This window comes from Acanthisitta chloris, unplaced genomic scaffold (assembly GCF_000695815.1).
Source record: "Acanthisitta chloris isolate BGI_N310 unplaced genomic scaffold, ASM69581v1 scaffold856, whole genome shotgun sequence".
NCBI lineage: Eukaryota > Metazoa > Chordata > Aves > Passeriformes > Acanthisittidae > Acanthisitta > Acanthisitta chloris.
The window spans coordinates 1,446-16,474 of NW_008679511.1; the positions used below are offsets into that span (position 1 = coordinate 1,446).

A 15,029-nucleotide genomic window follows, 5' to 3' on the forward strand; every position below is an offset into this window, starting at 1 on the left:
AAAAAACCCCAAACCCCCAGCATTCACACAGTGTGTGTGTAGCTGCTTGTGTGAGGTACCCCTAGGATTTTCAGAGCCGCAGCTGGGAGGATGTGAGGTCCCAGGCTGAGCTGGGCATGGGCTGCAGCAGAGGGCACAGTGACAATAACTACTCTGTTTGCACTTCAAGTCGCTCAATAAATTCCTTTCTTTAAACAAACGGCTCGGGAATCCTGCTGTATTACTTACTGCTCGCTGCCTGGTGGCCTAATCCCCAGTGGTATGGAAACGAGCTCAGGCTTTCTGCGGAGGCTCCAGTGAGCTTAGCGCTCTCTGCTCCCACCGCCCCTGCCTCGGGCTCTGTCGCCGCTCAGTAGTCGCGGCAGGTCCCTAGAGGCGCTGCGATCCTCAGGGTCCTGCTCGCCCTGGGGCTGCTGCCGGGGGCGAGCTCAGGTCTCCGGGGTGAGCTCCGGCTAGCGCCGCGGGAGCTGCGAGGCACAGGCAGCGCATCCCCATCGGAGGAGGGAGGCTGTTCCCTGAACATCCTCGCAGCATCATGACTCTCCAGGTAAGCCGTTCTGCGCCTGGTGAGACGGAGACGCGAGGTGAGGAGAGGGAGGGATGCGCTGTCCATCTGTGCTGGGCACTGCGGTATTGCATCAGCGTTAAGGATTCTTACTGCAAAATCAACGTTACCACGCGGCAAGGGGAAATTTACCTAAACCCTTGGAGGTTAAATAATGCACTGCTTTTCTTAAGTGGAGGGTGAGAAACATGCTGGTTATTTTGTACTGTTCATAACTCATGTAATTTTTTTGAGCCTTATCTGTTTAAAGCGCGCGTGAATTCTTTTACTTTATGCGTCTGAGGTTGCTAGGACAGGGTCAGGCATTGAAAGGCAGCTACATACTTAGGTTTTTAGGATCTAGCTGTTTACTTGGAGCTTTAAAAGGAGGAGGGGAACTTCTAGCACCGAAGCAGTGGTATATGTGCATTTGGGAAGCAAGAATAATTTTTAAGGGAGTTGTGTGTAGGTTTTTAGGGTGTGTGCATCTTTGAAGTGGTCCGTTTTGAGGGGCTTTTGTAGGAAAGCTTCTACTTTCTACCTTCTGGCTCGAAAGAGAGCTTCCTTCTACCTTCTCTCTGACTATAGCTTTAAATAATTCTTGAGGAAATTATCTTCATTTCTGGCTTTTAGCCTCCTGCCTTTATGGGAAACTATGAATACTTCCCTTGTCTTGCCCATGCCCTGATGGATTAGGCTATTTTTCTTTGTTAGACTTTCTATTATCCCTTTTACTTCAAGACTTGCAAGCCCTTTTATCCCGGTCTCATTGTAATGTCTGTCTCGGCTTGGTTAGTGTGTGTGTGTTTTGCAAAGAGTGAGCAACATAATGCTCTGACCTAGATGCAGGGAGCGCGTTGCCAGTAGCTCAGCAATTTTCTTCTGAGCTGCAATTACATTGAATAGCATAGAGCTTTCATTGTGGTGTTTTACAGCTAAGAAGAAGAAACCTATTTCTTCAGAGGGTCAGAATTGCCAAATCCTACACATAATGCCACCTTTGTTTAATTAATGATCACCCAAATTACAGTTGGTTTTATTCTGCCCTGTATTCACTTTAGAAAATGAATTTATTAGCGTAATGATTAAGCAATGAGCAAGCTTGGTGCAGTGTGATATGCCATTCCATTGCTGTATGCAGTTACACTTTCACATAAAAATCAGTGGTTGAAATATTACTATATCCTACGCATTTTGCGTCAGACATTGCAGAGGTTTTCTATCCACTTTGGTTTGGTTGACAGCTCCCATCCATATCCATAAAGATTTGTTGAATCAAGCTGTATGGGAATGGAGATGAATGAAATAATGTTTTCATCAGGAAGGCTGTAAAAGATTTATTAGTTTTGCGAACTAGTAAGATATTCTGCTATGTAAATCAAGAAGTCATTCAAGCTTTTTCTTTGCAAAAAGGGAATATATGATAATAGTCTGATAATCTGTGCATTTATGCTTAATGCATGTGTGTGTGTGTTTATGTCTGTATATATTTTCATGTTTTTAGTTTGAGGAGCTTTAGGGAATTTTATCAGCACATGGCTAAAAGGAAATTATATTTTTATAGGTTGCTCGTAAGCATGTTGTGTAAGCAGGCAAATCCTAAGCAACAGTCTGTGCACAATGATTGGCTAGAGGGGGATGAAGAAAGAAATGTTTAGTATTTAGATTTCATTTCCACATGTTTCTTGCTCTGTAAGATATGCATTTGCATATTTTTAAACAGGATCTTCTGATACTTGCCTATAGATGCAAATAGAATAAAACTATATGAAGATAAGTTTATTAAGGTAATGGTTTGCTTAGTTGTTTTTTTTTAACGTTTTGTCTTGTATAATCTAACAGTGTTTCTGGTTCATTCTTACTTTGAAGTTGTTGTGGCTAACCCCAGCCAGCAAATAAGTGCCATGCAGCCACTTGCTCACACCCTGATACCCCACGGTGGGATGGGGAGGAGATTTAGACGGGGGGGGAAAGTAAAAACTCATGGGTTGAGATAAGAATAGTTTAATAATAAAACAAATTAAAATATAATGCTAGGATAAAAGTAATTAAAAAAAAGAGAGAGAGAGAGCACACACAATAATACCCAGGAGAAACAAGTAACACACAACACAGTTGCTCACCACACACTGACCAATGCCCATCCCATCCCCGAGCTGCAATTGGCCCCTCCCAGCCAACTCCCCCCAGTATGTATACTGGGCCTGACATCCCTTTGGCCAGTTAGTGGCAGATGTCCCAGCTGTGCTCCCTGCCAGCTTCTTGTGCCCCTCCTCGCTGGCAGAGCACCATACAGTGAAAAGTCCTTGACTCGGTGTAAGATCTACTCAGCAACAACCAGAACATTAGTGTGTTATCAACATTATTCTCATACTGAATCCAGAACAGGGCACTGTACCAGCTGCCAGGAAGAAAATTAACTCTATCCCAGAGAAAACCAAGACAGAAAGAATTCAAAGCACACGGAAGATTTTCAATGGAGCTTATACATCAGTGCTGGCTGAGGTTTGCATGCAGTAGTAACTTATTTAAACTTAAATCAGTTGTGCCAACCCAGTTATGTTTTATGATTGATACAACTTTTTAGTCTTATAGTTAGCAATGGTGCTTTTGTTTGCACATGTATGAATAATATTAAGAGAGATTTCTGTGATGTAGGAGCCAGTGATAGGTATAATCAAGAATGTCACATTACTAGTGTTTGGATGAAGAACAAAATATTTATTTCTATGAAATTTTACCTATTAAAAATCCTAAGAGTGGTGGGTAATCACATTTATTTTCATAAGCAAACATACATCTGTACCAACAGCCTGAGTGTAAATGCTTTGCTTTTAGGAGTGTCAAAGCTACACAGTTCCAGTTCCTGTCAGCCACTATTTTTAATTCAGTGGTAAGGTAGTTGCATTGCTGGTTTTGTTTCCCCTTGTTAAATGCTTCTCCATGATAAATGCTGTACATCTATTAAAAATACTGTTGTTAGTGCATAGGAGGACATGCTTTTGTGCAAAGAGGCTAGTCTTGCTACCTAAATACAGTACTCCTTCATATCCTGATGCTGTGGTGTCTGAAACACTGCTCAGCAGCTTGGCACGACTGCAGTGACTCTGGGGTAGGCTGGGATGTACACTCAGAGCATGTGAGTTCCTCTGCAGTACGTGCCCGTGTCCTTGCCTCTGCCCTGAGGTAACACCAAGTGGAAAAGGCCTATTTGCATGGAGGGATAAGCCACCTGCCTGTGTGCCAAGGTGTATGGTGAGGCAAAAAGTCATACAAGCAGTCTGGTTTTGCTTCTGAAAGGAAGGATAGTGTAAAATACTTACTTTCTACAGCCCTCGGCAATTTTTGGTGAAAAATTAAAAATGAGCTTAACATCTGAACTTGCTGAAGCGTTTCAGGTGGTTGCAGGACATCCAGGTACAGTTACCCTGCAGAAGGAGAACAACAGAAAATACCACATAGAGAAAAAAATTAAGATTACAAGGCTTTCGTGAAAGCAAATATTAATATTACAAAAAGGATGCTGAGAGGGATTGCTGTAAGGTCATTTCAATATTATTGATTCAGCTTTTATATATAGTCTGGTGCAGCTGATTTTGGTGTATCTAAATTGCATGTATATACATAATATATGAACATATTCTGAGCCTTTTAGGTTTTAATTCTAGAAAAATCCTGTATTTGTCTTGCAGCGCTGCCAACTATTCAGATGGTTAAAAAAACCCCATAGTGTTTAGTTCTTAAATTGGACAGAAAAAGTTGGGCATAAAGCTTCATGTTTTTCTGTGATTCTGCAGTATAGTTGCAATTTAGTAATATTGAGATTAGTTTTATTAGACCAGGGACAAACTGCATAAGCAGTTATGTGGTTTCAGTCTATAAAGTTTTAGATTTCAGAATACAATTTGGAAGTCATTTGATTCAGAATTTATTGCAGGAACTCTGCTAAATTGTATGCTTTATCGAATGACTGAGTTTCAGAGCTTAAAGCAGAGAAATGGCACTTGGAATCTGGTTAATTCTCAGAAGGATCATTATATTCATTTCTCAGAAATTATAAAGGCTGTTTTAACACACCAGCTGTTCTCTGTATTCCTGCATCCACTCCTAGGTATCTGGCTCTGGGAGGCATTGGTGGGAATCTCCTGGAAACTTCTGCTTGTCAATTATGCAAACAGTGAGGTTCTTGCTGAGTTGCAAGATTATTTGTTAAGAAGTATCTGCATTTCTGCAGGATCTTTGTCTAAAGAGCTTTCCTTCCATTGCATTTTTCCGGGTGCTATGATCTGAGAGAGCTAGAGTTGTGGATTATCATCACAAACCCTTCCCATTGAATGTTCTGTCAATTTATAGCTGCAGTTTAAAGAAGATTCAAGATTTATTTTTAATTGCTGGTTTGCAGGAAGCATTCCTTTGCTAGAACATCCTTTTAATCATACATGATGATCCCTTGTAAATGCAGCTCTTCGCCTGCTGCTCCTTGTTGCAGCTCTGCTATTACAAACATATCTCCTCCTGTGGCAAAGTACTTTTGTTCTTAGAAGATTTGTGCTTCCCCTTTGTGGGTTCAAACCGCAATTTCTAATTTTGCAAAAAATTAGAAATTCCTCAGAAGTTTGTATCTGGGGAATCTCACTAAAATCACAGAATCATAGAATTTTAGGGGGTGGAATGAACCTTACAGATCTTCTAGTCCCAACCCCCTGCCATGGGCAGTGGCAGTTTCCCAGTAGACCAGGTTGTTCAAAGCTTCCTCCAGCCTGGCTTTGAACACTGCTAGGGTTGAGGCATCCACTACTTCCCTGGGCAACCTGTGCCAGTGTTTCACCACCCTCCAGACTAGCCAAACTAAATTTCCACACCAAAATAAACCAAAAGTGAATTCCATCTCAGGAGGCAGAGGTGACTCATTTGGTAGGAGAGTGACTGGATTTTTGTGCAGGAACTTGCAGTGCTCTCAGCTGCCTGTCTTTACCCTTTCTCACCTGCCTTAGTGCAGCCACCAGCTGATGTGTCTTTACATCAATGAGTATGTAGTTCTGTGATTCCATGAATCTTTGTCTGAAGAAAGATGCTTGAGCATCGCTCTATAGTTAGATAATTTCTCATTTTTCCTTCTTAAATTTAAAACCAGAAATAACCTTTCTCTTGTACTTTCCCTCTGTTTAAACACAGAGAGCTATAGCTCTCATTCGTATTCGAGTATTTCTATCACCTGGTCCATCCGGCACAGTCACTTGCCAAGGAGAAAAGCATCAGTTGAGGAGACAAACATGTATTAGGTTTTCTTATTTCTTAAAAAATAATAAAATTATATCTTTTCTGTAGCTAAAGGGAAAGGTGGTCTGAAGAAGCACAGTACAAACAGCTGATGTAATGCCAGTACCTCTGTGATTTAAACAGAACCACAGCACTCGTGCTGAAACTGTTGTTCAATACATTGCTGATTTTAACACACAGTTTAAAGCTGATTTTGTAAATATTAAATATATGTCTAAAAGCACATCCTGCAGGATATACTGTGCTTCTGCAAATGCAGATCCAACTTAAAAGCTAAAATAATTATTGAAACCAGCATATAGCATAATGAAGTGCCCACATGGTTTTTTGCATTAGAGTAGTGCAGTGACCTGATGGGTCTGTGGTCACTGTAAGACATCTTGCTCTCTTTGAAATGTCCTGGGCCTGAAACAGAACTCCAAACTCTAGTCTGAGACCTAGTGTATAGAGAGAATGGACTTGGCCTCAAGTTGATGTGAATGTGTGATGCATGACGATGAAACAAGTAAATTTACACTTCACTCTTGTGCTTCTGTGTTTGAGAGCTGGGTATGGAAGGTGGTTCTGGCAGTAGCATTACTCGTCTTTGTGATGTATCTCTGTGCCAACTGTTGGTCACCTACTGCACTTTGGGCAGAGCAGTGGAAATGAAGGGTGAAGTGGGCAGTACCCCTCAGAGGGTATTCGAGCTCCACCACTTGAGTCAACAATATGCAGGCAGGGCCAAAAGGACTCAGAGATTACTACTGGGGTGTAAAGTTCAGTGAAGGCCACCAACCCCCCAGTGTGACTGTGAAAGACATACACACTACAGAAATTCTGTAGGCTGCTTGCATGAATGTATCTGTAGTTATACTGACATTAGACAGTCTGTAATGATTTCAGTGGTTAAATGTAAAAGTGTTTAAATGTAAAACCGTATGGAAAAAAAGAAGTTTATTTACTTTAGTAGTGCTGACCCTATCAGCTAAGTAAGACTAGTTCCCTTTTGAACAACATATGGTTTTATTAAGCTTCTTTCATGGGAAAATGCCTAGACTTTCCACTAAACCCAAGTGAATAATTGAGAATATCTAATGATACTACTGTGTGTCCTATACTTTGTGTTTTAACCATACCCCTTGAGGGGAAAACTAACACTTTGTGTTCTTTCATCAGGCTGACTTTGATGGTGCTGCAGAAGACGTAAAAAAATTAAAAACAAGGCCAACTGATGAAGAACTGAAGGAACTATATGGATTCTACAAACAGGCAACTGTTGGAGATATTAATATTGGTATTCCTATATATACTTCACATTTATTCCCATATCTTGATGAAATCAGCCTAATGTTATGTAAATCTGCATGATAACCAAAGCTATGCATTTATTTTGGCAGAATGTCCAGGAATGCTAGATTTGAAAGGCAAAGCCAAATGGGAGGCGTGGAACCTGAAAAAAGGTGTTGCACCAATTAAATTTACATCATGTAATGTTTATAGGATGACGAATGAGAAAAGATAACGACTCCTACTTTCTTTTGCAGGTTTATCAAAGGAGGATGCCATGAATGCCTACATCTCTAAAGCAAAAGCAATGGTAGAAAAATATGGGATCTAGAATACTCAAAATAATTCTCACTAATAACTAACTCTTCAGTAGCTAATGAACTAACTCTGTTGAGAAAAGTGCAATACTAACTCCTTATTGTGTAGTCTGACAGTAATATCTTTCGAGCATAAGCTGTTTGACTGTAAGGGGTATTTGTATACATACTCTATTTTTAGATTGTATCTTATTCTAAATAAATCTGAACCTAATAAATTAAGCTTTGTGTAAGAACTGTGGATTTTTTTGGGTATTAAATTATATTTAGCACTTTTACAGGAGCAGGCAAACAGAGAAGCTCTGAAAGTAAAACAACATAGCTCTGATTTTTTGAAAATGACGCTATGGAATGAGGGGAAGAGTTTGTGCACATGCGAGCTGAGAAGAGCGCAAAGATGAAAACGTTTCAGGACCCAAAGCCAATGTTTATTTTCAAAAAAGTCAGAAACCCCCCCTCTTTTAAAGGATTACAGAGGAGGAACAGAACATCTGTTAGGCATAACTGCATGCAATGTACAGGAAGAATGACTTGTTATGAAGTGTTGTGGACTAATCTTACACTTTCTGCTAGTAAAGCAGAGGGAAATGCTCATAGACCAGCATTTTCTATGCATCTTGTTATATGTTTTATCAAGAAAATTTCATTAGAAGGTTCGAGCAGATAAAAGTGACCTCCAGGAAGCTCGTAAAAGGAAGTCTCTCCACTTGTTAGTTCTTGCCAAGCTGAAAAATATATTTAAAGTGTCAGAGAAATGTCAACTATTGTGATCATTTTACATAACTATTTCAAAGTTATTATTTAATAATAATTTTAAATCCCATATCAACTGTTTGGTTCATACATTGACACTGCTTTGTTGATTTGTTTCATTTAAGAAGGAGAGAAAATATTCTAGAAGACAGTTCATTAAGTGATACAATACAAAAGGAAAATGTGTAAGAGGAAAACCATTTAAGCAAAGTACCTTGTAAATGATGCAGTGTATCCTCAGACCCATTAAAGCAGGTAATATCACATGAGAAGGGGCTATTAATTTCTGCCTTCTCAAAACTGTGAACATAAAAAGTAGTCATATAACTTCTTGTAAGATACAGTGCAGTGCAGAAATAACATCGGCCCGTTCCGGGATGAGGATGGTCACCTCACAAGCAGGGACATAGGCAAGGCAGAGATGTTTAACGTTTTCTTTGCCTCTGTCTTCAACACCGATGATGGACTAAGGGGGAACTCAGTGCCCTGAGCTGGGGAACCATGGCTGCAAGAACGATAAACTCCCAGTTGACTCTGATGTTGTGAGGGATCTGCTCCTCCAGCTGGATCCCTACAAATCTATTGGACCTCATGGGATTCACCCAAGAATACTTAAGGAGTTGGCTGAAGTCGTTATGAGGCCTCTCTCAATGATTTTTGAATGGTCTTGGGAATCTAGAGAGGTCCCACTCGGCTGGAAGCTGGCTAACGTTGTCCTGATTTTCAAAAAGGGCAGGAAGAATAACCGTAGTAACTACAGGCCTGTTCATTTCACTTCAGTCCCTGGCAAGGTTATGGAAAAGATTGTTGTGGGAGGAACTGAGAAACACCTGAAGGACAATGCTGTCATTGGACACAGCCAGCATGGCTTCATGAGGGGAAAGTCCTGCTCATCAAACCTTGTTTTCTTTTTTGACAAGGTAACCTACCTAGCTGATCAAGGGAAGCCAGCAGATACAATCTTTTTAGATTTCAGTAGAGTTTTAAATACAATCTCTCACAAGATCCTTCTGGACAAAATGTCCAGCATGTGAGCAACTGGTTCACGGGTCAGGTGCAAAGGGTCATGGTGAATGGGATTGCATCAGGCTGGTGACCAATCTCTAGTGGGTTCTGCAGGGCTCCATCTTAGGCCCAGTGCTCTTCAATATCTGCATAAATGACTTGGATGCAGGACTTGAAGGTCTATTAATCAAGTTTGCAGATGACACAAAACTTGGAGGAGTTGTTGACTTCCTTGAAGGCAGAGAGGCCTTACAGAGAGACCTTGATAAATTAGAGAGCTGGGAAAGCACCAATAGTATGAAGTTTAACAAGGGCAAGTGCCAGATTGTGCACCTGGAATGGGTCAACCCTGGCTGGATGTACAGACTGGGGAATGAGATGCTGGAAAGTAGTGCTGTGGAAAAGGACCTGGGGGTCCTTGCTGATAGCAAGTTGAATATGAGTCAGCAGTGTGCCCTGGCAGCCAGGAGGGCCAACTGTGTCCTGGGGTGCATCAGGCAAGGCATTGGAGCCAGTCAAGGGAGGTGATTGTCTCACTCTCTGCTGGTCCAGCCTCATCATATGTATTGTGTGCAGTTTTGGGCACTATAATACAAAAAGGATATAAAGCTATCAGAGAGTGTCCAAAGCAGTGCAACAAAGATGGTGAAGGGCCTTGAGGGGAAGCTATATGAGGAGCAGCTGAGGTCACTTGGTCAGTTCAGCCTGGAGAAGAGAAGACTGAGGGCAGAGCTCATTGCAGTCTACAGCTTCCTCATGAGGGGAAGTGGAGGTGCTGATCTCTCGGACTCAAGGGAATGGCCTGAATTTGTCTCAGGGTAGGTTTAGGTTACATATTAGAAAGAGATTCTTCACTCAGAGGGTGGTTGGGCACTAGAACAGCTCCCCAGGGAAGTTGTCACAGCACCAAGTATGACGAAGTTCAAGAAGCATTTGGACAATGCTCTCAGGCACATGGTGTGATTTTCAGGGATGCCCTGCACAGGGCCAGGAGCTGGACTCTATGATCCTCATGGGTCCCTCCCAGCTGTGAATATTCTGTGATACCTATATTTGGAATTTGCTTCCAGATACAAAATTGCTGTTTTGTTCTCCTCTGAAACCTAACAAACTTCAGGCATTAAATTATGCAGAACATCAGGAGAAGAAAACACTCCATCTGGAAGATTCTTAACTCTTTACCCTACTTCAATTAGGTACAAAATTGTAAAGAAAGAATGATCCAGTAGTTAGAGAAAAAAAAAGAGCTTCAATCTGCAATAAAAATTATTGCCTACAATAAATAATTATGTTACCTACTTATATTCAAATTCTAATGTTTCAGGGCCTTTCAGTATCAGATTCTTAAGCCTAAATTGGGTCCCACATCCAACAATGTCCTTGTCTTTGCCAAGGTAAGAAAGCTAACCACTCATCCATGTTAGCTGTCTTGTAACATCCAGTAGGGACAGCACTTAGGACAGAAGAACCTGGTTGCTCTCTAGGTGCCCAGAACACAGGGATTCTTTGCTTCTGGTTAGGCTAGGGGACCCTGCATCAGGAGTCTGAATGCAGTGATCCTGAAGCATGATCAGCTGAGATTATTAGCCTCAGAAAACAATAAAAGATGAAAAAATATTCTCTTTTAGTGGCTACTAACTTTGGATCCTGACTAGAACTGTAATTCTACCATGACATGTTCACTACTGCAGCAAGAGTTGTGGTTCTACAGTAAACAGTGTTTTCATCTAGGGCATAAATATGAGAAAATAATGGAAAAGCAGACAAAAGAGAAAACTATGTTTACTCTTTCATATTGTTTGTATAACAGAAATAAGAACAAATTACAAGGAAAGAAAAAAGAAAATCTGACATGATCAGGCAGAAGTAAAAATGTAAAATGCAAATATAATACAAAATTGTAAAACTTACGAAAATGTCTGAAGAACTCTAAAGTCTTCTCTTACAGTACGCACTACATCTTTCTTAAGGTCTTCTCTGCACAGAAGCTCAGCAGGAGTTCCTCCTAAAGTCTGTATATAAGCAATAATTTCTTCATCGTCTGCATCCATGACAGATCTTCTTCTGAAGTTAACAAGTCCTTCAGGCTGCCAGCACAAGACAAAACAGATCAGGTGTTATGCATATTTAAAATAATCTTTTCATTAAAACTTATTTTAGTAAAAAAAGTACAATAATTCTCCGTCTCCAAAATACAATGGCTGAGTAGTTTACCATCCACAGAGAACAATTCCTGGAAAGGGTTAGTAGACTGTGTTTGCCGAAATTACAAATTATGAGTGAGCCAAGTACCCTCGAGGTCTGAAACTTCCACAGACAAATAACAACTGATTTAATTTTGTTTAAGGTTCAACTCTTACTATTGAAATGCAACTAATAAAATAATCTATTTAAGAGAAAGAAAAGCCTAGCAGTGCGTGCAAATATGACTAACAGGGGACTGAAGAGACCGACTGATTTTGGAAATTTGCAGGAATAACAATTGCATCCATGAAGCACTAGCTTATACTCGGGATTGCTAAGAAGCCCCAGAAACAGAAGGCTGGAAATAGCAAATGCTGACTGAGGACAGGAGGACTGAGAAAAAGCTGCTTCACTGCTGTTTTCCTGAAGAAAAATAACAGAACCTCCGAAGAAACTGATTCAAAATTCAACAAAGAATGAGGAGGGAAAGAAATAAATGGACAAATATACTGAGGGCTGATGCAGGAAGTTTATGAAAGACTAGGCTCAGATGGTCATTTCACATGTTACAGAATAGGGAGGGCTACTTAATATTTTGTTTAGTTTTTAGTTTGAAGCCGAAGGCCATATTAAATAACAGTTTTCAAATAAGCTAGCTTAAGAAGACTGTCTGCCTAGGCTGAGATTAGCAGCAGTGAATCTTGTGTAATACAAAAGTCTGCCTCCACCTCAGAATTAATTTCCTCTAAGAAAACAGAACACTTTGTGCATAGGTTCTAAAGCAATGCGTATTGTGTATTAAAACTACTTTGCATAACATACTGTAAAATGTTATTTTTTACTCTCGCTATCTAAAGTACCGTTTTGTTTCATACTGTTAATAATTCTGTAACTTACAGTTGGGGCATGTGCCGCTGACAGAAAAAGATGGAACGGCTCTAGTCCATACTTTTCTTTCAAATGTAGTGCGACTGCAAAACTCAGGTAAGATCCAAAACTGCAGCAAAAAGAGAAATTAAAGCAAAGTAAGCAAAAACATACATAAACCCTGGAGAATTTAACCATAATTTTAACTTCAGTGCTAACTGGCTATCTTGAACAGTTACTGAATATATATATGACATTTAAATTATGATATTAGCTAATAATCATGAAGAGTATTCCTACACAGTCTAGTTTTACAAATCAGACATTTTTTTAGTCTTTCTTTTAGTAGTCTCCTTAATTTGCAATGGGAACAGTTGGGACTAAGCAATCTTCAAAATCTATGTGTTTCATGCCTGGCTCACCCCCTGCATTCATGCAAGGCAAGCACTGACACAAATATTCACAATAAGAACAATTATCATTTACCAGAAGCACAACATGTTCAGATGTAGTGCCTGAAGCAATTAATAAATAACCAGAGTCTTTGAGAGCAGCAGGATGTTTTAGGATGACTTGACAAAAGATCTTGGAGAAGTATATTTTCCTAAAGTTTTTGCAAATAAAAGCAAGTAACTATCTACTCCAACAATTCAAATAGAAAAGCTCCTTCACCAGGCTGTCTAAAAATGTACCTGTGACCAAAAAATGCAAATGGTTTTGCTTGCAATTCTTTTAACAAAACACTTGCAATTTCTTTAGCCATGCTTGTCATGTCCTTTGCAAAAGGATCCTTAGAACGAGTTTCTCTTCCAGGAAACCTTACACAGAACACTGCAGAAGAGGTGGAGGAAGGGAGAGAAGAGAATAACTTTAATTACTTTTTTTAAGCATGATGCAGAATATATAGATTGTCTAAATTAAACCTTCTTGCTGTTGATACAGGGTATTTGCTATTGCTACCACTGTCCTTTAATCCTGTGAGAGATTAGGTTTCTCACATATGTTACCTTTCCCGTTGATCTGACTGTTAAATGCCTTGGGTCAGAATCCACAAGGTCCTGCTTTCAGCTGAGGTTTGAAAGGAATTTTATTACAGTAAGTATTAATAACAACCACAAATTCATTAATTTCAGTAAGTTTGAGGATTTTGTAAAATATACCCTTTCAAAGGCAGCATTACAAAATTATACTGTATTAGAATTGTACCATCCCTCTTTTCTTCTTTGTAGGCTTTTCAGCACTGCACATAGTAAAACGTGGGATCACAGTACAAACAGATGGCTATTCATGTTTATATTTACCTGGGAGGACATTTTACATGCTTTTATTTTATTTCTTTCAAAATTGGGTGTTTTTCTCTCACTGTTAAGAGAAAGTAAGGAATTAATAGATAGAAAAAAATGTTGATTTTCTAAAATCTCCTTGACATTACACATACTGCCAAACTCATGTGGAAGTAATGGGTCAGACACAAAGGATTTTAGAAGAGATAGGATAAACCACTGTCCAATACCAGAGACAGCAGTACAGAAATGTTTGCATCTTCTATACTTCCTTTCTGCAGAAACCATCTCTGAAAGAGCATGCTGCACCTTGATTTTATTCACCTGTGTCTGCAATTGCTTGTAGGCCATTTCCAGTAGTTCCAGTGAACAAAACCTGATTTCTTTTTGGTTGGTTTGTTGGGGGTTTTTCTACCCCAGTTTCAAGGAAAACTTGATGCAACTTGTGCAACTGCTTACCAGAAAGCATACAAGTGTTTAGAGGACTGGTACAACTGCAATGGCAATGCTCTCTATAAATATGCAATTTTTTTTTTCATTGTGGAAGGTCTGGAAAATGGCCTTGGTTCCTCTTAAAATAGTTCGAGAAATGGATCTTTTTAGTGCTGGTATAGCCTGAGAGAAATGAGAATTACTTCATAGTGTAACTAAATGTCATTCCACTGTTATAAATCCATAGTTTAAACTTCAGTTTTGATACAAGGAGTGCAAAGCCATGAGAACACTGGCTAACAGATACTCTGTGCAGCCTCTCAACATTAAACATAGTTCTCATATCTTCACTGTTAACCTTACTGATGACTGGCATAATAAGAATGTGCCAGTGTATCCCTGTTTCTGAATCATACCAATAGTATCTGAACCAGTCAAGCATACTGTACTCTTGTGAAATTTAGCTCTCAGGATGTAACTTTCTCACCTAGTCAAATATAATTTGATCCAAAGTGGTATGGAAACTTAGTGAGCTCAGCACCTTAATGGAAATGCTAGCTCCTGATGCATGCTAATTCCTTTCTTCCTGGAGAAGACCCATTGGATAAAGATCGCAGTGCTGTCAAGAATATTATGTTCCATTAAAAAAATTGGCTACTGTGTGTTTCAGACTTGCTTAACTTCTGCTTTAACTACGAACATGACTAACCTTCAACTGAGTTGCTGAAGTGACTGCTCCATCGAGCAAGGTGAGAAGTTCCACCTCCAGCCCACGGAAAGCAAATCAGTCTACAGAGAGCATTTGGGCTTTTTTGTTGACAAGCAATCAGCTTCTCCATTCCTAAATAAAAATCCCAAGAAAACAAGTCATTCTAGAGCAAGTCTCTTCAGATGTAGTGAAATTAGAGTTAATTAAGACTAAATTGAAAGAACAGGCTTCAATATTTTCTGTCATCAGAACTGCTTGTACTGTAACAACAATCTACTAGAATGAGGTAATCTTCCTGCCACAGTGTAAATCCGTTCTGCTTTTATAAAGGATGGTGGAATAATATTGGGCAATACCCTCGGTTAGTATTTTCTCAGTCACTGACC

The 15,029-nt window shown here is 39.8% G+C and overlaps 2 protein-coding genes across 2 annotated transcripts; one reads left to right on the top strand and one right to left on the bottom strand.

Moving 5' to 3' along the window:
• Nucleotides 1-535: 535 nt before the first annotated feature.
• On the top strand, nucleotides 536-7,629 carry ACBD7 (acyl-CoA binding domain containing 7). The gene is made up of 4 exons (XM_009077302.1): nucleotides 536-547; nucleotides 6,983-7,100; nucleotides 7,204-7,266; nucleotides 7,351-7,629. The coding sequence occupies exons 1-4, from the start codon at nucleotides 536-538 to the stop codon at nucleotides 7,422-7,424; spliced, it is 267 nt and encodes an 88-aa protein (XP_009075550.1). The 3' UTR covers nucleotides 7,425-7,629.
• A 372-nt stretch (nucleotides 7,630-8,001) lies between these two features.
• Nucleotides 8,002-14,773, bottom strand: OLAH (oleoyl-ACP hydrolase). The gene is made up of 6 exons (XM_009077303.1): nucleotides 14,644-14,773; nucleotides 12,912-13,050; nucleotides 12,250-12,349; nucleotides 11,080-11,255; nucleotides 8,378-8,463; nucleotides 8,002-8,135 (listed from the first exon to the last, which is right to left on the bottom strand). Exons 1-6 carry the CDS (start codon nucleotides 14,771-14,773, stop codon nucleotides 8,002-8,004), a joined length of 765 nt encoding a protein of 254 aa, XP_009075551.1.
• Nucleotides 14,774-15,029: the final 256 nt, after the last annotated feature.

Excerpts from the sequence above, each read along its gene's own strand:
- ACBD7 (XM_009077302.1), top strand. Across the intron at positions 7,101-7,203 it reads TGTTGGAGATATTAATATTG|AATGTCCAGGAATGCTAGAT; the intron begins GTATTCCTATAT and ends TTATTTTGGCAG. Across the intron at positions 7,267-7,350 it reads GGCGTGGAACCTGAAAAAAG|GTTTATCAAAGGAGGATGCC; the intron begins GTGTTGCACCAA and ends TTTCTTTTGCAG.
- OLAH (XM_009077303.1), bottom strand. The coding sequence starts at position 14,773 with ATGGAGAAGCTGATTGCTTGTCAACAAAAAAGCCCAAATGCTCTCTGT. Across the intron at positions 11,256-12,249 it reads CAGCGGCACATGCCCCAACT|CCTGAAGGACTTGTTAACTT; the intron begins GTAAGTTACAGA and ends TTGTGCTGGCAG. Across the intron at positions 8,136-8,377 it reads TACACTGCATCATTTACAAG|CTTGGCAAGAACTAACAAGT; the intron begins GTACTTTGCTTA and ends TATATTTTTCAG.